Source organism: Jaculus jaculus, chromosome X, assembly GCF_020740685.1.
Source record: "Jaculus jaculus isolate mJacJac1 chromosome X, mJacJac1.mat.Y.cur, whole genome shotgun sequence".
NCBI lineage: Eukaryota > Metazoa > Chordata > Mammalia > Rodentia > Dipodidae > Jaculus > Jaculus jaculus.
Genome location: NC_059125.1, coordinates 28439301 through 28466410, shown reverse-complemented (window position 1 = coordinate 28466410; position 27110 = coordinate 28439301). Strand labels below are relative to the sequence as shown.

Below are 27110 nucleotides of genomic sequence, written 5' to 3'. Positions count from 1 at the left end.
AGAGAATGAAGGAGAATGGGTGCGCCAGGCGCTCTGGTGCAAACAAACTCCAGGCATATGTGTCACTTTGCATCTGGTCTTATGTAGGTACTGGAGAATTGAACCCAGATCATAAGGCTTTGCCAGCAAGCGTCTTTAACTGCTGAGCCATGTCTCCAGCTCTCCAATTTTTTCTTGTTTTGGTTTTTCTAGGTAGGGTCTCACTCTAGCTCAGGCTGACCTGGAATTCACTATGTAGTCTCAGGGTGGCCTCAAACTCAGGGCGATCCTCCTATCTCTGCCTCCTGAGTGCTAGGATTAAAGGCGTGCACCACCATGCCTGGCAGCTCCCCAGTTTTATTAAAAAAATACTTTATTGAGAGGAAGAGAGAGAGAGAAAGAACAGAGAGAGAAGAGAAAAAAAATGGGCACACTATGGCCTCCAGCCACTGCAAATGAACTTCAGATTACATGTGCCACCTTGTGCACCTGACTTTACATGGTTACTGGAGAATTGAACCCAGATCCTTATGGTTCGAACCATCCCTCCAGCCCTTTTTCTTTTCTCTTTTTTATTTCTTAGAGAGAGAGAGAAAGAGAGGAAATGGGCACACCAGGGCCTCTTGCCTCTGTAAACAAACTTTAGATGTATGCACTACCTTGGGCATCTGGCCTACATGGGTCCGGGGGAATCAAACCTGGTTCCTTAGGCTTTGCAGACAAGTGCCTTAACTGCTTAGCCATCTCTCCAGCCCCTCTGTTTCAATTTTAATATAAATATTTATAAATATGAGCCCCCATTAAAAAAAAAACTTTCCGTGGTTCTAAATATTTGGAAGATTAAAGGGGTCCATATATCAAAGGTTTGAAAGCTACTGGCCTAGTTCATTCATACTACTGTTTTTGGGAGGAGGACAGTGCTGGGGATTGGAGCCAGGTCTTCACAAATGGTAGGCAAGTAATCTACCAATATCACATTGTTTTAATGTATGACTATACTGTGATTTTTAAAATATTCCTACAGAGGGGCTGGTAGGCATTTTGCAGTTTTCAGCAATTTCAAACAGTGTTCTTGTGAACATCTTAAAACAGCTCTCTCTCAGGATTATGGTAGAAATAACCTTTTTGCTGCATTGTCAGTTTTATTGGAAATTGCCAAAATGCCAAATTGTATTTCATTTGACACTCCCACCAGCTGTGTATTAGCCTGTTTTCCAGATCACTACCAAAAGATTAGATTTTTGCAATTTCCCCCCATCTGTTGGGTCTAAATGCAATCTCCTTGTTTGTTTTTATATTGCATTTCTTAGGTTACTGTTCAGGTTAACCCCCCCCATACACATGGTCATTTGAGTTTTATGTGAATTGGTTACATATATTCTTAGGCTTTTTTATGTTGGATATGCTGAAAATACTTTCCTTGCCAGGCATGGCGCTGCATGCCCTTAATTGCAGCATTTAGGAGGCAAAGGTATGAGGATTGTTATGAGTTCAAGGCCAGCCTGAGACTACATAGTGAATTCCAGGTTAGCCTGGGCTAGAGTGAGACCCTACCTCAAAAAAAAAACAACAACAACAACAAAAAAAAAACCAAAAAAAAAAACCAGAAAAGAAAAAGAAAATACTTCCCTAGTCTGTGAATTACCTTACAGCTTTGTTTACGAAACTTTTTTTTTTTTTTAATATAGGAGTTCTTGATGTGAAAGGAAGCCACCTTATTGGTATTTTTTACTTACACCTTGGTTTCCTGTGTCTTCAAGAAATTAATTTATTCCAAAGTAATAATAATACTATGCTTTGCCAGACTTAGATTATCAGTTCATCAGGAGTTTTCTCTAGCATGTGATGTAAGGATCTCATTTATCTTTTTCATATGGGTTTATCAAAACCTTCCCAACTCCTGAGGTATATATTTCCACATTCACACATCTGTTTCTAGTTTCTCTGTTCTGGCTGAGTCTATGCCACCTAGACTTAATGATAGCATTGTAATTAAATCTTACATTTTTATTTGTTTGCTGAGTGAGATGGAGGGAGGAAGAAAATATGGATGTACCAGGGCCTCTTGCCACTGTAAATAAACTCCAGATGCATGAGCCTCTTTATGTGGGTGCTAGGAAATCATACCTGGGCTAGCAGGCTTTGCAGGTAAGCACCTTTGATTGCTGAGCCATCCCCCTATCCACTATAATTATTTTTTTCAGGATTATTTTAGCTGTATATTCTATGAAAATGGTTGGATTTTTATTGAATTTACTTCTATCCTATCTGCAGCACTAACATTGGCTTGTAATTTTGTTGTCAGTGTGAATAGGATTTTCTTTTAGTTTGGTTATATTTCTCTTTTTTATGGTGTTGGGATTGACCTAAGTGGTACCTTGCATAGCTATGCCAGTTACACCATTAACCTGTATCTCTAGCTCTTTAATTTTTTTTTTTTTCGTTGTTGTTGTTTTTGTTTTTCAAAGTAGGGTTTCACTCTAGCTCAGGCTGACCTGGAATTCACTATGTAGTCTCAGGGTAACCTTGAATGCCGGGCAGTCCTCCTACCTGTGTCTCTCAAATGCTAGGATTAAAGGCGTGCACAACACACCTGGCAGTTTTTTTTTTTAATTAATCAATCAATCAATCAATCAATCAATCAATCAATCATCTATGTTTGTATGCACACATGCGTGCCAGGACCTCTTGATGTAAAAGAACACCAGATGGTCAGTTTGGCAGGCAATAACCTTTAACTGTTGAGCCATCTTCCCAGCCCTTCTCTAGTTCTTTTTACCCCCCCCCCCCCCCCCCCCCCCGCATGAGATGTCCCATTGGCCTAGAGCTCAGCAGTTAAACTAGACTGGCTGGCTTTTGATCCCCAGCACTAGTATTACAGGCACACTCCACCATGATCTGTCTTCATTTTACATGGATGCTGGGACTAGAGCTCAGGTCTCTCATGCTTGTGAGGAAAGTATTTTACTGATTTAGCTATATTCCCAGCCCTTTTTTCTTTTGCTCTCTCTCTGGTGCTGGGAATACAGTTGTGCACTACCATGGCTAGTTTTATGTGGTTATGGGAATTGAACCCAGGACTTTGCATGCTTGGCACAACTGGTAAAAACTCTTTATCAATTCAGCCACTCCACTAGTTACCCCAGCCCCTCAGTCTTAATTAATTTTTTTTGAGATGTTGTCTCATAACTTGCCCAATCTGTCCTTGTACTCACTCTTTATCCCAGGCTGGTCTAAATATTCAGATTTACATTCCTCAGCCTCCTGAGTAGGTGGGATTACAAGTATGTGTAACTAGACACTCCAGAAGTCAAGGTAGAAGGATTGCCATGAGTTCAGAGTGAGTTCCAGGTCTGGGGCTAGAGTGAGATCTTGCCTCCAAAGAACCAAAGGTTCTCCTATTGGTATTGTCCTTTATTGCTTATTCTTTAAATGAACAGAATGACCTTCTTTTATGTGAGAGGGGTTTGGAGAGAGGGAGGGAGAGCATTGGTGCACCAAGGCTTCCAGTCGATGCAGTCAAACTCCAGACACGTCTTATCTTGTATGCATGTGTAACCCTGTGCACTTGTGTCATGCCATCTTGTGTGTCTGGCTTACGTGGGACTTGGGGAGTTGAACATGAGTCCTTAGCCTTCACAGGCAAGTACCTTAAGTACTAAGCCATCTTTCCAGCCCTTTTTTTTTTTTTCCTTTTTCTTTTTTGATGGTGCTAGGGATTTTAAACCCAGGTCCTTGAGAATGATAAATCCTCTGTCACGGAGCTAAACACTTGGTCTTTTAATTTCAATGTAGTTTTTATATTAGGAGCATAAGGAATTGATCATACAATGCTGATGAGCTCTCATGACTTTCACAGATTCTGAAATCTACTTTCCTCTCTACATTTTAACATTTGTAAAATCACAGCCAAAGCTTCAAATTGATGTCATATAGTCAGATGTCCAGGTCCTTGTAAGCACAAATGTGGTCAAGGCTTTTAGTTTTGTCATCACTTTAAAAAGTATGTGCATTGTTGTTGTTGTGTGTGGTATGTTTTGTGTGCATGTGGTATATATGTGGGTGAAGATGCATGCAGTGTGTGTACATGGATGTGGAGGCCAGAGGAGGACATCAGGTGCCCTCTACTGCTCTTATGCTTTCTTTCTCACTGTAGCCCAGGCTGACCTGGAACTCACTCAAGTTCAGACTAGCCTCTAATTCATGGTAGTCCTTCTACCTCAGCCTCCCGAGTGCAGATGTGCTACCACCACACCCAGCCTTTCTGCTTTATTTTCTTTTTTGCAAATATTTTATTAATTTATTTGAGAGAGAGAAAAAAAATGGGGATAGAAAGAAAGAATGGGCATGCCAGGACCTCTAGCCACTGCAAAGGAACTCCAGATGCATGGGCCATCTTATGCATCTGGCTTATGTGGGTACTAGGGAATTGAACCTGGGTCCTTTGGCTTTGGTAAGCACCATAACTGCTAAGCCAACTTGCCAGCCCTGCTCTATTTTCTTGAGACAGTCTTTCACTGAACCTGGAGCTTGGCATTTTTGGGGTAGACTGGCTGGTCAACAAGTCTCAGTGATCCTTTCTCCACCTCCCCCTTGTTGCTGGGGTTTTAGGTGTGTGTGGTAACGCTCAACCTTTTTTATTTTCTTTCTTGTCCAGGATTGAACTTGGGTCCTCATGCTTGTGCAGTAAGTGCTTTTAATCCACCAAGCCATTTCCGTAGTGGCCGTACAGTGCAAGAGAAGAAAATGCTAAATAGGTGTCTGAGCTGAAAGCTAAATCCCAATCTCACAGATAAAACATTTTAAGAAATGTAGCATCACCAAAACTTGCTGGCATAGAACAGTTTTGTTAGGAACAACTGAACAGATTTGAGTAAAAAGCAATCTGTAGTAAGACTCTGAATGTAAACTTTAAGGTACACCCTAACATTTTCTTTTGCTTCTATTTTCTTTGTGTATATGTACAAGAAAGGATAAAACTATCAAGTCTGAAAGAGTTATAGATAATATGGAAACATTATCATATTAATTGTATGTGTTTTCTCTTCTCTACAGGTGTGCACTATTGTACCCAGTAACCTCATAAGATGAATCGGGGAGCATTCCCTCTTTTTTGAAACAGGTCAGTTTAATATAAATGATCTGATTATTGAAAGTTACATAGAATACATCTGTAAAACTGTCCTTGTTGTCTTTTGTGAGTAGAGGGATGTATTTGTTTTGAGTTTTTTCTTTTTTGAATTAACACAAAATGAATTTTCGTAGAAAAGTACAAATTTTCAAGGTATAAGTTTCTTGGATGACATTTATTTATTTTGACTTTTTTAAAAAAAAATTGTTATTTATTTGAGAGCGACAGACAGAGAGAGAAAGAGGCAGATAGAGAGAGGGAGAGAGAATGGGCGTGGTAGGGCCTCCAGCCACTGCAAACGAACTCCAGACATGTGCGCCCCCTTGTGCATCTAGCTAACATGGGTCCTGCGGAGTTGAGCCTTGAATTGGGGTCCTTAGGCTTCACAGGGAAGCGCTTCACTGCTAAGCCATTTCTCCAGCTCTATTTTGATTTTTTATTTATTTATTTATTTTTTATTTTTATTTATTTATTTTTTTTTTTGGTTTTTTGAGGTAAGGTTTCACTCTAGCCCAGGCTGACCTGGAATTCACTATGGAGTCTCAGGGTGGCCTCGAACTCACGGCGATCCTCCTACCTCTGCCTCCCAAGTGCTGGGATTAAAGGCGTGCGCCACCACACCCGGCTTATTTTGATTTTTTAAAGGTAGGGTTTCACTCTAGCTCAGGCTTACCTGAAATTTACTATGTAATTTTAGGGTGGCCTTGCACTCACGGCAATCCTCCTACTTCTGCCTCCCAAGTGCTGGGATTAAAAGTGTACGCCCCCCTGCGCTTTCTTTGATGATTTAGCAATTTAGTTAATAAGTTAATTAATAGATAAATTAAAACTAATTTAAAATAAAAATATAAACAGTAAGTAAATAATATATAAATCAAATGAAAATAGAAATAAATATTAAAATAATAAAATTACTTTTTTCTTACATGGTGCTAGTAACTCATCTGTATTTTTTTTTTTTTTGGTTTTTCGAGGTAGGGTCTCACTCTGGCTCAGGCTGACCTGGAATTCACTATGTAGTCTCAGGGTGGCCTCGAACTCACGGCGATCCTCCTACCTCTGCCTCCCAAGTGCTGGGATTAAAGGCGTGCGCCACCACGCCTGGCCTCATCTGTATTTTTAATAAATTTTTTTCAAATTGTTCTTTTCCTGATTTTATATCCACTTCAGTTGTAATAAAATCTTTTTATTTATTTATTTATTTATTTATTTGGTTTTTCAAAGTAGGGTCTCACTCTAGCGCAGGCTGACCTGGAATTCATTATGTATTCTCAGGGTGGCCTCGAACTCCCTCCTACCTCTGCCTCCCAAGTGTTGGGATTAAAGGTATGAGCCTCCACACCCATCTGAGTTGTAATAAAATCTTAATAGGAAGATGGAATAATTTTAATTTTTAATATCTATATTTACTTGAAATCAGAGAGAGTAGACAAAGAATGGGTGTACCAGGGCCTCCAGCCACTTGCTGCCCCCCTCCCCATAGGGGGTTCCTTGCTTTGTTTCAGGTAATGACCATGAAATTTTAAACTGTCTGCTGATATGTGGAGCAGCATGCCTATTGCTGGTCTTGTGAGAAGCAGGTGTGTGGCAAATCCAGTCTGTTTGTTAAGGGGCTCAGATTTGTTAAGTTACATGTGCAAAATAAACTGGTAATTGCATTAATAAAAGATCAATGTAGAAGCACTCCACAGTTCTGCCAATTGTAAAAAACAAAAGTTCTAGTTGTGAAAAGGCTCAATGATATATTCCTGCCAGTGTTAATATTATGCATTGTTAGTATTGGTATTGCATTTACAGAATCTCATTGACTAATGTACCATATTTCTTTTGTGACCCACTGAGTTTGGTTAGGGATGTTTGCATGACCATGGATGGGGGTTATCAACCAGAGAATGGGCAACCTACCAGTGGACCAGTAGCTATACCAATTAAGAAAATGTTCCCTCCTTTTAATCCTGTCACAGTAAGATACCTCCTTGTACTGAAAAAAATCATGTGCATGTGGCAAGGTATAGGGTAGGGCCAGTGTCAGTCAAGTTGCAGTATTGGCAATCTGGCAAAACAACATATTGAGGAAAGCTCATAGTTGTATTTTTTGTGGTGTTGGGGAATCACATCCAGAGTTTTGTGCATGCTAGGCAAGCTCTCTCACTGAGCTATATCCCCAGCCTTATAGTTTATGATTTTTTTTTTTTTCTCGAGGTAGGGTCTAACTCTAGCTCAGGCTGACCTGGAATTCACTGTGTAGTCTTAGGGTGGCCCTGAACTTTCTGTGATCCTCCTACCTCTGCCTCCCAAGTGGAGTGCTGGGACTGAAGGCATGCGCCACCACGCCCGGCTTTGTTTTTTGAGATAGGGTCTTGCTCTAGCTCAGGCTGACCTGGAATTCACTATGTAGTCTCAGGGTGGCCTTGAATTCCTGGGATCATCCTACCTCTGCCTGTCGAATAGTAGGATTAAAGGCCTGTGCTACCATGCCCAGCTCTCAAGTTTATGAATTTTTAAAATACTTAAAAATCCATAAAGCTGCAATATGATTTTTACAATTAGTTACTAGAAAATTAAGCAGACTCATCAGTTTGAATAATGTAATATAAATTTGAGAGTATATTAATCTAAAAATATAAGGAAGTGAGTTTGATAGTTCACACCTGTGGTTCCAGTACTTGAGAGGCTGAGACAGGAGGGTTATTGCGGGTTCAAGGCCATTCTTAGCTAATATATAGTGAGAGCTTGTTTTAAAAAGTAAAAACAGCGGCTGGAGGGATTGCTTAGCAGTTAAGATGTTTGCCTGCAAAACCAAAGGACCCAGGTTTGATTCCCCAGGACCCATGTTAGCCAGATGCACCAGGTGGTACATGCAGGTTTGCTTGCAGTGGCTAGTGGCCCTGGCATGCCCATTATCTCTCTGCCCCCTTCTCTCTCTGTCTCTCAAATCAATAAGTAAATAAGTAAATACATAAATATTAAAACAAATAAAAATAAAAATTGGGCTGGAGGGATTTAGTAGTTAAGGTGCTTGCCTGCAAAGCCAAAAATCCAACCTCAATTCCCCAGTACTCACACAAAACCAGATGCATAAAGTGGCACATGCATCTAGTGCCCAATTACAGCAGCTGAAGGCCCTGGTGTACACCTCCAATCCAACTCTCTGTTTACAAATAAATAAAAATATTTTAAAGTATTTTTAAAAGAAATAAAAACAGGCAAAAAGCCCTCAATTTTTTTTGTTTCAGTTTTATTTATTTGAGAGTGACAGAGAGAGTGAGAGTGAGAGTGAGTGAGAGAGAGAGAGAGAGAGAGAGAGAGAATGGGTGTGCCAGGGCTTCCAGCCACTGCAAACGAACTCCAGACACGTGCGCCCCCTTGTGCATCTGGCTAACATGGGTCCTGGGGAATCGAGCCTTGAACTGGGGTTCTTAGGCTTCACAGGCAAGCACTTAACCGCTAAGCCATCTCTCCAGCCCAAGCCCTCAAAGTTTTAATGTCTATCAGGAAGGTTTTTTTTTTTTTTTTTCTTTTTTCTTTTTTCTTTTTTTTCAGTACAAGGAGGTATCTTACTGTGACAGGATTAAAAGGAGGAAACATTTTCTTAATTGGTATAGCTACTGGTCCACTGGTAGGTTGCCCATTCTCTGGTTGATAACCCCCATCCATGGTCATGCAAACATCCCTAATCAAACTCAGTGGGTCACATAAGAAAGATGTCTTGGGACAAGTTGGACTGGTTAGGAAGAAGATGGGGTTCAGCAAGAGGGGAAAGGAGAACAAAAGATGGTAATGAGAGGATGAAAAAGGACGCCTTTAATCCCAGCAGCACTCTGGAGGCAGAGGTAGGAGGATTGCCATGAGTTCAAGGCCACCCTGAGATGACAGAGGTAATTCCAGGTCAGCCTGGACCAGAGTGAGACCCTACCTCGAAAAACAAAAACAAAAAAAAAAAAAAAACAAAAAAAAAAAAAGAAAGAAAGAAAGAAAAGAAAAGAAAAGAAAAAAAGAAAAACACCTAGTAGTTAACAACTATGGGAATCACTAGTTCAGAGATAAATTAAGTTCCCAATTTTGGAAAAGATGGCAAGTGCTGTAAGAAAAAGGAAATGAATAAATACCAACCTTCCTTTAATCTATACTTCTTATGTCAAAATACTGTCTTCATCCTTTGATCACATCAAGTGTTTCACACACACCACTCCAGTACACCTGCAACTGAAGGCAGAATATGCCATTGGAGGAAACATATGAATAGGACTTCTGTTCAAAATCTCGGCAAAAGCTAATAAGCTACTTCAATAAAATTCATAATGAAGTAAAAAATTGTGATCCAAAGAGTTGAGTTATATTCATCCCACTGTGTTACACAGTAGGATATTCTATAACAAAAGTGTATTGGTAAATTAGTGTATGTATTTAAAGGGTAATATTTTTTAATAAGAAATGCTGTACTGCTTTATATATCTAAAAACAAATTACAGAGTCTATACATTCCCTATCCTAGTCTTAAAGACAAAAGTATTTAAAACAGTATGGTAAGAGCTCACAGATACAACTAATTTTGGTAGCTTCTAATCTGAGCAGGATTGGGAGCTTTGGAAAAACAAGGCTTTTAAGGTTTGCCATTTTAAGGCCAAAATTTAATAGATTGTGGAAGTTTGGACTCTTAGACTAAAGATAAACAAAACCTTGAAATTGCCAATTGGCATGGAATGGTTTTATGGAAAAACTAATCTGTAACAAAAATTTGCCATTGAATGTCTCTGTGAAGCATGTAGAAGTTCCAAGTGGGACAGGGCAAAGAAGGACAAGGTTCTTTTATGTATGTATGTATGTATGTATGTATGTATGTGTGTGTATATGTATGTATGTGTACACACGCACACACACAGAGCAGACATTTTTTCTGTTGACGTGGGATGAGAGAGACTATTTAAAAATATATCTTACCGGGCGTGATGGCACTCGCCTTTAATCCCAGCACTTGGGAGGCAGAAGTAGGAGGATCACCATGAGTTCAAGGTCACCCTGAGACTACATAGTGAATTACAGGTCGAATTGCAGGTCAGCCTGAGCTAGAGTGAAACCCTACCTTGAGAAACAAAAACAAAGAAAAAATCTTGTTCCTAGGGAATAGGATTTGAATTATACCTAGTAGATTTAGTAGATTTATGTTATTAGTCTACAGATATATCAAAATGTTTGGCCTGGTCTGGGCATGGTAGTGCACACCTTTAATTCCAGCACTCGGGAGGCAGAGGTAGGAGGATTGCTGTGAGTTTGAGGCCAGCCTGAGACTACATAGTGAATTCCAGGTCAGCCTCGGCTAGAGCGAGACCCTACCTTGAAAAACCAAAAAAAAAAAAAAAGTTTGGCCCGTTAAGTGTTGGTACAGTTGTAACCTGTTATTACTGATCAAAATCATTTTCAATGTTTTTTTTTAATTTACTTATCTTTATTTTATTTATTTCTATTTGCAAACAGAAAGAGAGAGAGAAATGAATATGAATGGTCAACTAGGGCTGTAGCCACTGCAAATGAACTCCAGATACACGTTGCCACTTTGTACATCTGGTTAATGTGGGTACTGGGGAATTGAACCTGGTTGTTAGGATTTCCAAGCAAGCGCCATCTCTCCAACCCAATGTTTTTGTTTTTTATGTATTTCCATGCTTTTTATTTGGTATATAAAAATTCATGATTTTTAAATCCATCATAGACTAGAGAAAAGCACAATGTATGCATGTAGGTCAGAGAACCCAAGAGGTGTCTGTGCTCCACCTTCTTTGAGGCAGGGTCTTTTGCCATTGCAAAGGAGCGTTGGAGTAGCTGCCCCACAATCTTTGGGTTCTCCTGGCTCTGTTTCCCATTGTCATAGGTATGTTGGACCACAGATGGATGTGCTAACTTGCATCCAGGTTTACATGGATGCTGAGAAGTTGAGCCTAGGCTGGCAAGCTTTGCAAGCAAGTGTGTATAACCACTGAGTCATCCCCCACCCTGGCCCACAGTCTTACTTTTTGAGACAGGATCTTTTTAAGTTGTCCAGTCAGGCCTTGGTTATCCTGCTTCAGCCTCCCAAGTAGGTGGGTTTACAGGCCCATGGCCCCAGGCCTACCTAAGGGGCTGTGTTTCAGATGGTTTATAGCCATCATGCAGGTTATTGCACCTAAGCCTATCTGGTTACATGATTCCTTTTTTCCTTTGTGGACTCACACTAGATAGGGCTCCTGTGACTAGACAGTGACTCTTGGTCAGAGCTCAAGTTCACTGCTAGGCAAACAAGGATTCTCACTGGGGCTGAGAAAAGTCGCCCAGCTATCAATATAGTTCTAGTTTAGCATCTAGTTTACAAATAGGAATGGACAACCAAAGGGGCCCATGTTTTGGAGGAAAACCAGCAAGTTGAAAAAGGAATCAAATGCAGCCAGTTGCATAATGAAACACCAGAGGAGACAGTTTAATGTAGAGAACAGAATAAATATTGGGATCTCAAATATATTTGGGAAAAATCTGTTCACCAAAAGAATAAAACATTGCTGTGAAAAAGAAACAGTTTATTTTGAAATTAAAATAGGATACTTGAAATAACAACTTAGAAGATGGGGTGAGGATCAAATTAGTATAGATGCATTAGAAAGGCAAAGATTAAAATGAAGGGAGGGCTAGAGAGATGGCTTAGCAGTTAAGTGCTTGCCTGTGAAGCCTAAGGACCCCTGTTCGAGGCTCGATTCCCCAGGACCCATGTTAGCTAGATGCACAAGGGGGCGCACGTGTCTGGAGTTCGTTTGCAGTGGCTGAAAGCCCTGGCACACCCATTCTCTCTGTCTACTTTCCTATTTCTGTATCTCTCTCTCTCAAATAAATAAATAAAAATAAAATATTAAAAAAAAAAAACTATGAGAGGGCTGGAGAAATGGCTTAGCGGTTAAGCGCTTGCCTGTGAAGCCTAAGGACCCTGGTTTGAGGCTTGGTTCCCCAGGTCCCACGTTAGCCAGATGCACAAGGGGGCGCACGCGTCTGGAGTTCGTTTGCAGAGGCTGGAAGCCCTGGTGCGCCCATTCTCTCTCTCTCCCTCTACCTGTCTTTCTCTCTGTGTCTGTCGCTCTCAAATAAATAAATAAAAAATTAAAAAATTTAAAAAAAACTATGAGAGAAAAGCTAAAGTAATGTAAAGGCTAGATTTAGGAATTCTTTAATGCTGTAATAAAAGTTCTAATAATAATTAAGAAACAAGTCAGTAGTGTGACTCTCAGGAGGCTGAGGCAGGGAGATTGCCACAAGTTTAAGGGCAGTCTGTACTTCACGGTGAATTTCAGGTGTATGTTGGCTACGTAGTGAGACCATCTCAAAAAACAAACAAGAAGAAATTGGAAAAAAGTATATAAAACCCAAGAAATTAGCTGAGACAGTCTATTGACTTAGATTTGTAATCCAATTTACTAGGGAGGCTAAGGCAGGAGAATTGCAAATTAAAGGCCTTCCTGGGATACAGACTGAGTTCAAGGTCAGCCTGGGCAACGTGGAAAGACTTTGTCTCAAAAAGTAAAAAACAAACAAACAAACAAACAAACAAAAAAAACGGCTAGAAAGATGGCTTAGCAGTTAAGGTGTTTGCCTGTGAAGTCAAAGGACCCAGGTTCGATTCTCCAGGACCCATGTAAGCCAGATACATGAGGTGGCACATGTATGTGAAGTTCTTTTACAGTGGCTGAAGGCCCTGGAAGTGCCCATTCTTTCTCTTTCTCCATTTCCCTCTTTTTTCTCTCTCAAATAAATAAAAATTAAAAAATACTAAAATAAAAAAAGAGGGCTAGGATATATATATAGCTCAGTGGTAGAGCACTTGAGCATGTGCAAAGCCTTGGGTTCAACTCCTAGTACTGAAGATAAAAACAGTCCTTTTTTTTATTTTTTTATTTTTTTTATTTTTATTTATTTGAGAGAGAGACACACACAGAGAGAGACAGAGAGAGAGAGAGAGGGAGAGAGAGGGAGAGAGAGAGAGAGAGAGAGAGAGAGCAAGCGAATGGGCACGCCAGGGCCTCCAGCCACTGCCAACGAACTCCGGATGCGTGTGCCACCTTGTGCATCTGGCTGACGTGGGTCCTGGGGAATCGAGCCTCGAACCGGGGTCCTTAAGCTTCACCAAAACAGTCCTTTTGTTTAGGAATGTTCCTTCATTGAAGGACACACTGGCTCTGCATGCAAGTTGTAAGTTTATTAGAATAGTAGCAATGAAAATAAAGAGAAAACAGTGGATTTATTTATTTATTTAGGGTTTTTGAGGTAGGGTCTTGCTCTAGCCAAGGCTGACCTTTGGAATTCACTATGTAGTCTCAGGGTGGCCTCAACTCACAGTGATCCTCTTACCTCTGCCTCCTGAGTGCTGAGATTAAAGGCATGTGCCACCATGCCTAGCCAAAAAAATATTTTTATTATTTGAGAGAAAGAAAGTATGAGCATGCTATGGCCTCCTGCTGTTGCAAACAAATTTCTGGCTTTATGTGGGTACTGGAGAATTGAACCTGGGCCAGCAGGCTTTTTAAACAAGTACCTTCACTGCTCGGCCATCTCCCCAGCCCCCCAATTTGTATTTATGAGAGAGAGAAAGAGAATTGGTATACCAGGGTATCTAGCCACTGCAATCGAATGGCATGTACACCACCTGTGTGCATGTGTGACCTTGTCTAACTTATGTGGGTTCTGGGGAATTGAACTTGGTTGGGTCCTTAGGCTTTGCAAGAATGTGCTTTAACAGCTAAGCCATCTCTCCAGCCCTCCAAATTACTAAATTTAAGATAAAATTCCATTGCTATTCCCATTGACTTGTTAGGGGTGTTTTGTAGCTTTATTTTAAAGAAGTTTTTGGGGTGGGCTGGAGGGATGGCTTAGCAGTTAAGGCATTTGCGTGCAAAGCCAAAGGGCCCAGGTTTGATTCCCTAGGACCCGCGTTAGCCAGATGCACAAGGGGGTGCATGCATCTGGAGTTCGTTTGCAGTGCCTGGAGGCTGACCCTGGTTCTCTCATTCTCTCTCTTTCTCTCCTTCTTTTCTCTGTCAAATAAATAAATAAAAATAAAATATTTTTTTTAAAAAGAAGTTTTTGTGAACTTCCTGTGTTTCACCTAGTTCAATATTTCCCTTAAAACTTAGTTGTTTCTTCTTTGATTTTTTTTTTTCAGAGTTCTTACTCTTGCAACCCAAAGGGAATACTTAACTGTGCAATAGTAGAATCCCAGAAGTGTTTTGAGGGCATTTGATTTTGGTGCTCTGAATCATTCTGTTTATTTGTCTGGTCTTAGTTTGGTTCCTGCTCTGATGCACAGACACTTGCATTAATTATACACTCTTTGCATACCTTTTCCCACTCTTAATTGATCACAAAATTTTTCCTGGGTAGTTTCTACTTAACAACACAGTTTTGTTTTGATTTTTAGGGCGAATTGGCAGCTCTAACCCCAGAGGGCTTACAAAATCCAGATATAGTCATTCTGTTTGGAAGTACAAGGTGGGGTTTTTATTTTCAAATATGTTTGACTTTTTTTTTTTTTAATTAAGGTATGGTCTCGATCTAGCCCAGGCTGACCTGGAATTCATTATGTAGTCTCAGGGTGGCCTTGAATTTACAGAGATCCTTCTGCCTCTGCTCCCAAGGGCTGGGATTAAAGGCATGCACCACCATTCCTGGTGTTTTTTTTTTTTTTTTTTTAAAGGTAGGGTTTCACTGTAGTTTCAGGGTGGCCTTGAACTCACGGAGATCCTCTTTACCTCTGCCTCCTAAGTGCTGGTATTAAATTGAGTTTTTGTAATGTCAAGATGGAAGGGAAAATGAGGTAAAGGTAAGTGGGTTTCCTTCCATGTAGACCAGAATATATCTCTTAGGAAGTATATGTGATGTTAAAAGGATGGAAAAACAATAAATAATAGTCCTGGTTTATTGGGTTCATATTATAGAGGCCTTGAGTATTGGCAGGGAGTTTTTGAAGTGTTCTGAGCCAGGAGTGCTGTGATCAAAGCAGTCAGCAGGAGGATTAATCTCTCACAGATAGCAGGAATGCCTCTTAGTGTTTGGCACCAACTTTTACTTGTGTAGAGTTCCTAGTCATTTGTTGTGGGAGTGGCAGAAAGGAGCAAGGCCACTTGAGAGGCTATTTTCATGCCCCAGGGATTAAGAAGTATGAAGCTGATAGGCAGTTAGAAGACCAGAGATATTAAGAACCAGGACAGGTGAGAAGTCCTGTGGAGAAGTAGTTGATGATATCCAGCACTCTAGTGGGGAAGAAGGAAAAGGCCACCATGGCTGTGTCTGGAGAAAGTTGGCCTTTATCCAGGATGAAAACACTCCCAGACAATCCGGTGAGCCTGTAAGATCTTAACTGAGTATATGGATTTGACTGTACAAACAGTGCTTGAAACTGTGGAAATAAAAAGTAGGAAGAGAAGAAAGTACATAAGATTCAGCCAGGCTGTGGTGAGTTGTGATGGCAACCAGCAGTAAGGAGGGTGGGAACAAAAGTAGGATGGCACTTAAACAGAAAGGAGTATACTTCAGAGACACAAGAATTAATTGCCTATCAGATTCTAAAGACAAGGAGGATAAAAACCAAGAAACAAAAGGGTGTTTATCACAGCTATGTTCACTCTAGTTAAGAACTTTGGAGTCTTACCATTGTTTAATATGTTGGTGGAAATCAGACTGTATTAAATGTAGAGAAGTAATGCAAAAAATTGTGTAGAAATTTCCCACAGTAAGCTACAGGATATGTTTTAAGTTGAAACTTAACAAAACCAGCCACTCTGTGGGAATATGAGATATATATAACATGATGAGAGTGCTGTGGTCCTGAAAATGCTCTGCCTTGTTTTGGGTAGTGACTATAAAAGCTATTCCGGGCTGGGCGTGGTGGTGCACACCTTTAATCCCAGCACTTGGGAGGCAGAGGTAGGAGGATCACTGAGAGTTTGAGGCCCTGAGACTACATAGTGAATTCCAGGTCAGCCTGGACCAGTGTGAGACCCTATCTTGAAAAAACAAAACAAAACAACAACCAAAAAGGTCTATTCTCTCCACACCCTTTTGAGGCAAGGTATATGTAGTCTAAACTGGTCTTCTCCTCCTGATTCAGCCTCCTGAATGCTGGGATTATAGATGTGTACATCACAGCTTGCTGGTGAAGTTTTGTGTTTGTATTAAAAGTTCATCAAGAACTGGTATGGTGGCACATGCCTTCAATCCCAACACTTGGGAGGCAGAGATAGGAGGATCTCCATGAGTTCGAGACCACCCTGAGACTACATAGTGAATTTCAGGTCAGCTGGACTAGATTGAGACCCTACCTCGCAAAAACAACAAATGAAACAACAACAACAACAACGTTCATCAAGTGCCAGATGTGGTGGTGCTTGAGAGGCAAAGGTAGGAGGATCACTATGAGTTTGAGGCCACCCTGAGACTACATAGTGAATTCCAGGTCAGCCTAGACTAGAATGAAACCCTACCTCGAAAAACAAAAACAAACAAATTCATCAATAGGAGCTTGGTGTGGTGGTGCATTGCATACCTTTAATCCCAGCACTGGGAGGCAGAGGCAGAAAGATTGCCATGAGTTTTTAGAGTACCCTGAGACTACATAGTGAATTCCAGGTTAACCTGGGCAAGAGTGAGACCCTACCTCAAAACCCACCCCCCCCCCACACACTTGACCAAGAGTGCCGGAGAGATGGCTCAGTGATTAAGGCACTTGCCTGCAAAGCCTAAGGACCTGGGTTCAATTCCACAGTACCCACATAAAGTCTGATGGACCTATTCTCTCTCTCTCTCTCTTTCTCATAAATAAATAGAACATTTTAAAAAAGTTCATCAAGATGTGTGCACTTGATACATGTGAACAATACCTCAATTTAATAGTTTTTGAGATAGGTAGGGTCTTAACTATATAAACAAGTTCTTGGTTGTATCTGTGACTGACACGGAACACCCTACATAACCCAAAGGTAGTTTTGAACTTGTGATCCTCTTGCCTCATCCTCCTGATTCCTGGGATTACAGGCATGTGCCACCACCGCTGGTGTATGTCTCAAATTAAATTGAAGTGTGGGCAAAGGTGAGTCTTTTTTTTTTTTACTTGATGTGAACAGTGTGAAGATTTAATGAAACAATGCATATGAAATACTTAGCACATGCTGGGTCCCCAAAAGTTTTAAATGGAAATTTTAAGAATGCATAGGAAAATGCAGTATAAATTCTGGATCAAAACTCTTCCCACAGACCTGACCCAGGTCACATTTGGTTGAAAATTCGGCCAATCAGGTTCCTTGCTCTTTGTTCTCCACAAGATTGGACAGAGTTAGATCTAATCACAGGCGATGTTTGGCCGATGATGCAGAAGGTGTTGGAAGGATCTCAAGATAGCATTGCTCTTAAATACAATACTTCCACGACAACATTCACTGTGTATACATATGTGTATATATACTTATGTGCATGTGTGAACAAAAAATTAGAAATAGGATTAATGCCAAGTCTTAAAGGTGAGTCTTTTGGTTTGTATGTTTATGTGGTGGATAGGGGTTCATTTGTCACTGTAACTTGAGTGACTCAGGAATAAAAATGGTCACATTTTTTTTAATGATATAAAAACTGGTGCTTGCTTTACTTTTCCCTTGATTTAGGAGCTGTGACTGATGAGAATTAAGGGCCATGGATGAAGATGGACTTGAATTACAGCCACAAGCACCAAACTCATTTTTTGATGCAACAGGTACAACTGCTTGGATTGTTCTACTTTTTGACAATTTCATAATGTATTTTGATCAGATCACCCTTATATCCCACTCTGATTCCCCTGAATCTTTACTCTTCCTTTTTGTTTTGTTTTGTTTGTAGAGGTATCATCTCCCTGTAGGTCAGGAATTCACTATGTAGTGTCAGGATGGCCTTGAACTTATGGCAATCCTACTGTCTCTGCCTCCTGAGTGCTGGCACTAAAGGCGTGTACCACCACGCCTGGCACCTTTACTCTTCTTAACTGGATTATTCCACTTTTTAGGTATCAAATTTAGAGTTAGTTCTGTGGGGAGATTGTTAAACCCTCATATTCATGGTCACATTTTAATACTTGTTAATTCTGTCAGAATCTACAAATATCAAAATAAGCACATTATTATACCTGTTCTCAAATATTTTGCTTCATGGGCTTGAGAGATGGCTTAGCTGTTAAGGCGCTTGCTTGCAAAGCCAATGGACGCAAGTTTGATTCCCTAGGACATACGCCAGATGCACAAGGTGGTGCATGTGTTTGGAGTCTAAAAAATTTGGCTCCTTATGCTGGCACATGCCTTTAATTTAGGAGGTAGAGGCAGGAGGATCACCATGAGTTCAAGGCCACCCTGAGACTTCATAGTGAATTTTAGTTCAGCGTGGGCTAGAGTAAGACTCTATCTTGAAAAACCAAAAATAAATAAATAAATAAATAAAAGGAGAGAGAGAGACAATTGGCTCCTTCATAATGACTTCATTCTTTTTTTCATTTTTTTTCATTTTTCTTTATTTATTTGAGAGCGGCAGACAGAGAGAGAGAGAGAGAGACAGATAGAGAGATAGAGAATGGGTGTGCCAGGGCCTCCAGCCACTGCAAACGAACTCCAGACGCGTGTACCCCCTTGTGCAGCTGGCTAACGTGGGTCCTGGGGAATCGAGCCTTAAACCTGGGTCCTTAGGTGTCACAGACAAGCGCTTAGCTGCTAAGCCATCTCTCCAGCCCTGAATTTTCATTCTTGTTTAAATTTAATATATTTGAAAGAGAGAGAGGCAGATAGAGAATGGGTATGCCATGGTCTCTAACCACTGCAAGGGAACTCCAGATGAATGTGCCATGTTGTCCATCTGGCTTATGTGGGTTCTTAGAAGTTGAACTTGGGTGCTTTGGCTTTGTAGGCAAGCACCTTAACCGCTAAGCCATCTCTCCAACCCACTAATTCTCATTCTTGTCAGTACAAGTTGATTATCTTTAGTCTGAAAATCCAAAATGCTCCAAAATTTGAAACTTACTAAGTATTGATGACATGACACCATAAGTAGAAAGGAAATCCCACTCCTGACTTTATGTAAGGGGTTCATCAAAACACAGGCTCCGTAAAGATTACCTTCACGTTCCGTGTATAAGGTGGATATGAAATGAATGATTTTTTTTTCTTTGAGATAGGGTTTCACTCTAGCCCAGGTGGACCTGGAATTGACTGTGTAGTCTCAGGGTGGTCTTGAGCTCACGGTGATATTCTTACCTAAAACAAATCAATTTTATGTGTAGACTTAGGTCTGATACCCAAGATATCTCATTATGTATATATAAATATTCCAGAAGGTGAAAAATTCTGAAATGTAACACCTCATTTTATTTTGTTTTGTTTTTTTTGAGGAAGGGTCTTACTCTGGCCTCGGCTGACCTGGAATTCACTATGTAGTGAATTGAGGGTGGCCTCGAACTCAAAACAATCCTACCTCTACCCCCCGAGTGCTGAGATTAAAGGCATGAGCTACCACATTCAGCTTTATTTTTGCTTTTTGAGATTGTATCTCGTCATAATCCAGGCTGGCCTTGTCCTTGCTTCAGCCTCTTGAGTTTGGGATTATAGGTGTGTGCCACTTCATTGGCCCACCTTGGTTCTATACACTTTATTTATTGACTTACTTATTTTTAAAATATTTGTTTATTTATTTGTAAGCAGAGAGAGGAGACAACTAAAGGGGGTACCACAGGGCCTCCAGCCACTCTAAAACGAACTCCAGAAGCATGCACCACCTTGTGCATCTGGCTTTTTTTTTTTTTTTTTTACTTTTTGTTTACTTTTATTTATTTGAGAGCGACAGACAGAGAAAGAGGCAGATAGAGAGAGAGAATGGGCACACCAGGGCCTCTAGCCACTGCAAATGAACTCTAGATGCATGTGCCCCCTTGTGCATCTGGCTAACATGGGTCCTGGGGAATTGAGCCTCGAACAGGGGTCCTTAGGCTTCACAGGCAAGTGCTTAACCGCTAAGCCTTCTCTCCAGCCTGCATCTGGCTTTTTGTGGGCACTGGGGAATTGAACTCAAGTCCTTAGGCTTTGCAGGCAAGTGCCTTAAGCACTGAGCAATCACTCCATCCCTTCTGTATTTTCTTCACTTATTTTCATCTTGCTCAGTAATTCCATTGAGCTCTGCTCCTTGTCCCCCCCCTTTTTTTTTGTTTTTTCAAGGTAGGGTCTCACTGTAGCCCAGGCTGACCTGGAATTCACTATGGAGTCTCAGGGTAACCTCGAACTCAAGGCAATCCTCCTACCTCTGCCTCCCGAGTGATGGAATTAAAGGCATGTGCCACCACGCCTGGCCTCCTTGTCCCTTTGAGAATGTTCATTGTTTACGTCTGCTCTACTTCATTTGACTTTTGCATAGGCAGGCTATATCAGCAATACCTTTCATTTCTTACTGCTTCTTTTATCCAGCCTACTAGTCAATACCCATAACATGTGTATTATGCCATTTTTTAGTTCTCCATTTCCCAGCAGATAAAGTACAACCCAAGATCTTCCACATCCTGATCTTGTCCTAAATTTATAACCCCTTCTGTCATAGTTCCCACAAGGAACCTTTTACTTCAGGAATACAGTATTATTTCACTTCCCAAAGAGTGGGAGGAAAAATTTTATTCACAAAGTTTAAAAAATAAAGTATTCACAATTTGGGATTACCCCATTATTTTATTTATACTTAGTTTAATAATCTAAAATTTCTATCCTTATACATAAAATGCTGCTGAGATTCTAACTTTGTAAGAAAAATAATAGAGACTTAGTTTTTTAATTATTCTTTATACATATAGTATAGGGGAGGGTATAAGTGTTCTATAGAATAGTCTTTCACCTTTGGTAATTTTAGTTTATTAAATGCAAAGTTTATAATTTTTCTTCATTGGAATTTGAAGTATAATGTGCTTGAAGAGACTAAACTTTTGGGAAAATATATATATATATTTAATTTTATAGGCAAACCTGGGTCATAAACTAAGTGATAGATTGGAAGATTATTGCATTTAATCTTTATTGCTAACAATTTGGTTTGTATCTTTGAGCAAGTCACTTAGTTTGCCAGTACCTCCATTTTTATATGTCACAATAGTAATGACACCTCTCATTTACAGTTTTCTGAACACTTCCCATATATTTGATCATCCACACAGTCTTGTGAGGTGTGCATAGCAGATAATACTTTCCTCATTTTCCTCAAGGAGAAACTAAATTTAGGTTAAATGACTTTGCCTAAGGTCACAAAGCTCAAATATATAACTCCCTTTTCTGATTTACATTTTGTCACCAGTGCTCTTGCCACTAGATGCTTTTATGTTCATGTCTGCCAAATGGAGATTACAATGTTGAGAATATTGGGAACAAATGAGTATAAAGCATTTTGTAGAAACTGTATACAACTTAAAAGTGAATACAGTCTTTCAATTTTTTTCTACAAGTAGCTACAGTGTATATAAAAGTGGCTTCAGAGACTTCCTATATGTTTTAGCATTCTTTGGTTCTTCATTGTTTCTGTTTGTTAAAAAACATGTATTTCTTTGAGATTCTGGCCAGAGATACACAGCTGAGTTAGGCACCTGCGTGGACTTAGCATGGTCTGAATCACAACCAGAAGCACAAATCTACTGAAAAGCCTTTTTAGTAAGACTTTTCAAAATACAATTTTTGGCCGGGCGTGGTGACACACGCCTTTAATCCCAGTACTTGGAAGGCAGAGGTAGGAGGATCACCATGAGTTTGAGGCCACCCTGAGACTACCTAGTGAATTCCAGGTCAGCCTGAGCTAGAGTAAAACCCTACCTTGAAAAGCCAATATGTATATATTTCAGAGAGAGAGAGCAAGAGCACGTGTACACACCAGGGCCTTTACCCACTGCAAACAAACTCCAGACATGTGTGCCCCCTTGTGCTCATGTGCAATATTGCGCACTTGTGTCTGGCTTAAGTGGGACCTGGAGATTCAAATGTGCATTCTTAGGCTTCCTGGGCAAACACCTTAACTGCTAAGCCATCTTTCCAGCCCCTTTCATTTGTTTGAAAGAGAGAGGGCAAGAGAAAGAAGTAAGACTATTATTTATAAAACTTTTTTTTTTTTTTTTTTTGCTGTTCTCTGGACTGGCAGCCAAGGTACTAGGTTTGTTTTATTCTGTATTTTTGGTAAGGATATATAATTTCTGTTCCATTTGTGGCATTCCTTTACTGAGCACTTTATGCTATACAAATTGTGACCTTGGTTAAGTCATTTAATCTCATTGGGCTACGACAGTTGATTCAATCCTGTCTCTTCATTCCTTAACTGTAAAATAGATTCCAGTAAAGTTTCCTGTGTTGTGAGGAACTTGGGTTCTGAGGGTAATGAGGAGGCTAAGTACCCTAGTGAACTTGGATTAGGCTCCCTTTAACTACCTTCACCCTTCACTGCCCAGAGCAGTTGGAATTTTGTTTATCTATTCATAGAGATACCCTCGATCAAATTGACTTAATTATTTTAGTATATTAAATATTTTTACTTATCTATTTGAGAGAGAGTAAGAGAAATAGTGAGGGGGGAAGAATATGGGTGTGCCAGGGCCTCCAGCCATTGCAGACGAACTCCAGATGCATGTACCACTTTGTGCGTCTGGCTTATATGGGTCTTAGAGAATCAAATCTGGGTCCTTTGGCTTTGCATGCAAGTGCCTTAACTGCTAAGCCATCTCTCTAGCCCCTGGCTTTTTACTTAAACTGAAGTTCTGTTTTCATTTATGCCCTGATCCTTTAATGTAGTATTAAAAGAGAAGTTAACGTCTAAATGTCTCCAGTCGTAGATAGAGAATGTTGGTGACATATTGTATTAGAACAAATGAAGGATGTGGAGGAAGAGAAAAAATAGAAAGGAAGATGAGAAAAGAAAAGCAAGAGTTGGGTGAGATGGAAAATACATAAACAACACATAATATAGGAAAACTATTCATTTGTCACCCGAGGTTATATCATTTAAATTCTTGTCTTAATTGTCAGTAAATATGAGTTTAATCAAGTTTATTATGCTTATATCTTGTCTTAATTGTCAGTAAATATGAGTTTAATTAAGTTTATTATGCTTATAATTTACTGTTATGAATATGAGTCTTCTATGACTTCCTCAATTGCTTTGTTCTCCTAGTTCTTCAGCTATTTATTGATTTGGGATATATACATAAAAGTTGTATTAAGCATCTTTCTAATATGATTAAAAAACAGATTCAAGTGATTGTAACTTGAAAAAAACTGAGAAGCCAGCTTGCTATCTTGGTAGAAATTGAATAATATTTTTGCTAATTGAAATCTTCACATGTTCCAGCTGAAATCTGTCATTTATTTTATGTATTTGTTTATTTTTAAGGAACTGGTGCTACACACATGGATGGTGATCAAATTGTTGTGGAAGTACAAGAAACTGTTTTTGTGTCAGATGTTGTGGATTCAGACATAACTGTGCATAACTTTGTTCCTGATGACCCAGACTCAGTTGTAATCCAAGATGTTATTGAGGACGTTGTTATAGAAGATGTTCAGTGTCCAGATATCATGGAAGAAGGAGATGTGTCTGAGACGGTCATCATTCCCGAACAAGTGCTAGACTCAGATGTAACTGAAGAAGTTTCTTTAACACATTGCACAGTTCCAGATGATGTCTTAGCTTCTGATATTACATCTGCTTCAATGTCTATGCCAGAACATGTCTTGACAAGCGAATCTATACACGTGTCTGATGTTGGACACGTTGAACATGTAGTTCATGATAACGTAGTAGAAGCAGAAATTGTCACTGACCCTTTGACCACTGATGTTGTGTCAGAAGAAGTGTTGGTAGCAGACTGTGCCTCTGAAGCAGTCATAGATGCTAATGGAATCCCTGTGGACCAGCAAGATGATGACAAAAACAACTGTGAGGACTACCTCATGATTTCCTGTAAGTCTTGGGATACTTGGGGTACAATGATTCTTAGAGGAGTTTTTGAAGGCTGCTTTTTCTAACATCTGAAGTAGAATTTTAACTAAATTTCTATAAAACTAAAGCTAGTCTATAAAAGTAAATTTCTGTACAATTAAGTTGTTTTAGTTAGGAGCCTGGAAGGTAACTCAAATTTAGAAACAACTCAATCTTCCTTTATGACCTGATAAAAAGAGATGATTTCTTCAAGTCTAGAAAGACATGGCCTATAAAGGATGGAACTGAATGTTGTGAAATCATGAAGGATGTGATTAGGTTGTTACCAGCTTGTATTAGAATTAGGAACTCTCTTGAAACATAAGGAGTTTGACTTGGAAAAACGCATTATCAAACTACTTATATTCTTGTATGCTTACAGGTACAGGAAACAAACCATTGGACAGAGAGATGTATTCTGTTCTTGAATGCACAGTAATACATAAGCACTTTTTGCAAAGTAATACATATGTACTTTAATTTATATGTAAAATACTGTTTAAAATGAGAAAGAGTACTTAAACCTGATTTTAGTATGGTGGATTCATAGTAGATTATTGATGCAAAGTGAGTTGTTTTTAGAACATAGCTCCAAATGTTTAAGTTGGCATCTGGGAGGACAGTTACATCTTTTTACAACCTTTTCTTAGCATTACTTTTAGATTAAAAAAAAAAAAAAGACTTTTAAGTTGGATAGACCACAATTATAACCCAGTGTAGAAGTTCTTACTTCTTGGAAAGCTCAAAGTGAAGACAAGACTATATATAAATTTCAACATATAATATACCTGTTTTCATACAGGAAGTTGATAAAGCATATAAAACCTACCAGCATTTTAGGATATAACTCTTTTTCTTTAAACATTTTATTGACTTATTTATTTGACAGAGAGAAAGAAGGAGGGAGGGAGAGAGAGAGGGAGGGAGGGAGGGAAGGAGGGAATGAATGGGTACGCCAGGGCCACTGCAGCCATTGCAAACAAACCCTAGATGCATGTGCCACCTTGTGTATCTCACTTAGGGGAATTGAACCTGGGTCCTTTGGCTTTGCAGGCAAGCACCTTAACTGCTAAACTATCCCTCTAGCCCTAGGATATGAAAGTTATGAGATTTAAGCCAGTGTGATGGTGCATGCTTGTAATCCCAGTACTCAGGAGGCAGAGGGACAATGACTGCTATAAACTGGGGCATAGTTGAGGCTACATAGTGTAGAACCAGATGCACAAAGTGGCACATACATCTGGAGTTCTTTTGCAGTGACTTAGAGGCCTTGGTGGGCCCATTTTCATTCTCTTTTTGCTTGCAAGTAAATGAAAATAATTTTTTGAGTTATTTATTTATTTATTTGAGACCAACAGACCTAGAGAGAAAGAGAGATAGAGGGAGGGAGAGAGAGAATGGGCATGCCAGGGCTTCCAGCCTCTGCAAACGAACTCCAGACGCGTGCGCCCCTTGTGCATCTGGCTAACGTGGGACCTGGGGAACCGAGCCTCAAACCGGGGTCCTTAGGCTTCACATGCAAGCGCTTAACCGCTAATCCATCTCTCCAGCCCAAAATGAAAATATTTTTAAAAGATTATTTTAAGGTAAAAAAACAAATATCTTGACTTAATAAGGAGGACTAAGGAGGGTTGAACTCCATAGATAGGATAGGAGATTTCTGTAATCCCAGCATGTGGGCACTGACAGCGAGATGAGAGGAAGACAGGAGAAATATCTTGGGAAGCACAGCATAAACAGCAGAGCAAGAATCGAGAGAATGAGAGCGTGAGTGAGCACAACCTTGCCTGCTTCAAACAAGGCGGAAAGATAGAAAAAAAGACCCATCCAAAAGTAGTCCTCTGACCTCCACACATGTGTCATGGCATTTGCATGCTCTAGTAACAATCTATGGCTTCTTGGCGTTTCATTGTCCAAAAAAAGTAGGTTTCCATATGACTTACTCTTAAATTTTGATTAGCCCTCTCCCCACCTTTCTTTTCCTTAATCTCTTCCCCTGACCTCACTTAGGCCTTTCCAACCACATTAATCTGTTCTTCTACTTCTATTACATAGGCATTTCTGAACTTTAATTAAAAAAATATTTTATTTATAAGTGAGAAATTATTTATTTATTTAGTAGTGTGAGAGAGAATTGAACCTGGGGAACTGACCCTGAGTCCTTTGGCTTTGTAGTTGAGTACCTAAACCACTTAAGCCATCCCTCCATCCCCATTTCTGAACTTTTTTTCCCTCCTCTCCCCACCACCATCCTTTTCCCTTTAGAAGTAATGATCCTAGGGGCTGGAGAGATGGCTCAGCCATTAAGGTGCTTGCCTACAGAGCCTAATGGACAAGAGTTTAATTCCCTAGTACTCATGTAAAGCCAGATGCACAAAGTGGCACATGCATCTGAAGTCCACTTGCAGTGGTGCACCCACTATCTCTCTTTTCTCTCTCTGCTTTAAAATAAATAAATAATAACTTAAAAATAACGATCCTGTTAAACAATTATCTTACTATTGGCTTTGGAATCAAACCATTGGAATACTTTGGAATTAATTAAGATTTCTGCATTTTTGTAGTTTCTGATTTCTTAGTATAGGCACTTAAAGTTATAAATTTCCCTCTTAGGTAGGACTGTCTTCATTATGTCCCAAAGGTTTTGATATGTTGTGTTATCATTATCACTTGAATCTGTGACTTTTTTTTAAATTCCTTTTTGATTTCTTCAATGACCCACTCATCATTCAGTAGTATACTGTTTATTTTCCATGATTTTGTGTATGCTCTCTAATATTTTTATTGTTGATTTGTAGTTTAATCCCATTGTTGTCAGATAGAATACAAGAAATTATTTCAATTTTCCTGTATTTGATAATATTTGTTTGTATCCTAATATATGGTATATTTTAGAAAATGTTCCATGTGCTACTGAAAATAATGCATATTTTGCAGCATTTGGATCGAATATTCTCTCTATATATCTATTAGATCCATTTGTTCTATGACA

General features: G+C 39.7%; 1 protein-coding gene across 6 annotated transcripts in view; it reads left to right on the top strand.

Moving 5' to 3' along the window:
• Zfx (zinc finger protein X-linked) overlaps positions 1 to 27110 on the top strand; it is a 185597-nt gene that overhangs the window by 134507 nt on the left and 23980 nt on the right. For 4 of the 6 annotated variants that reach the window (XM_045140130.1, XM_045140129.1, XM_045140128.1 and 1 more), the window contains 3 exons: positions 5035 to 5101; positions 17776 to 17864; positions 23531 to 24100. In XM_045140130.1, coding sequence (XP_044996065.1) covers positions 17804 to 17864; positions 23531 to 24100 — 631 coding nt within the window. In that variant the 5' untranslated portion in view covers positions 5035 to 5101; positions 17776 to 17803. Of the gene's footprint in view, positions 1 to 5034; positions 5102 to 14540; positions 14612 to 17775; positions 17865 to 23530; positions 24101 to 27110 lie in introns of all 6 variants that reach the window. The other 2 variants (XM_045140133.1, XM_045140132.1) reach the window with 1 other exon arrangement.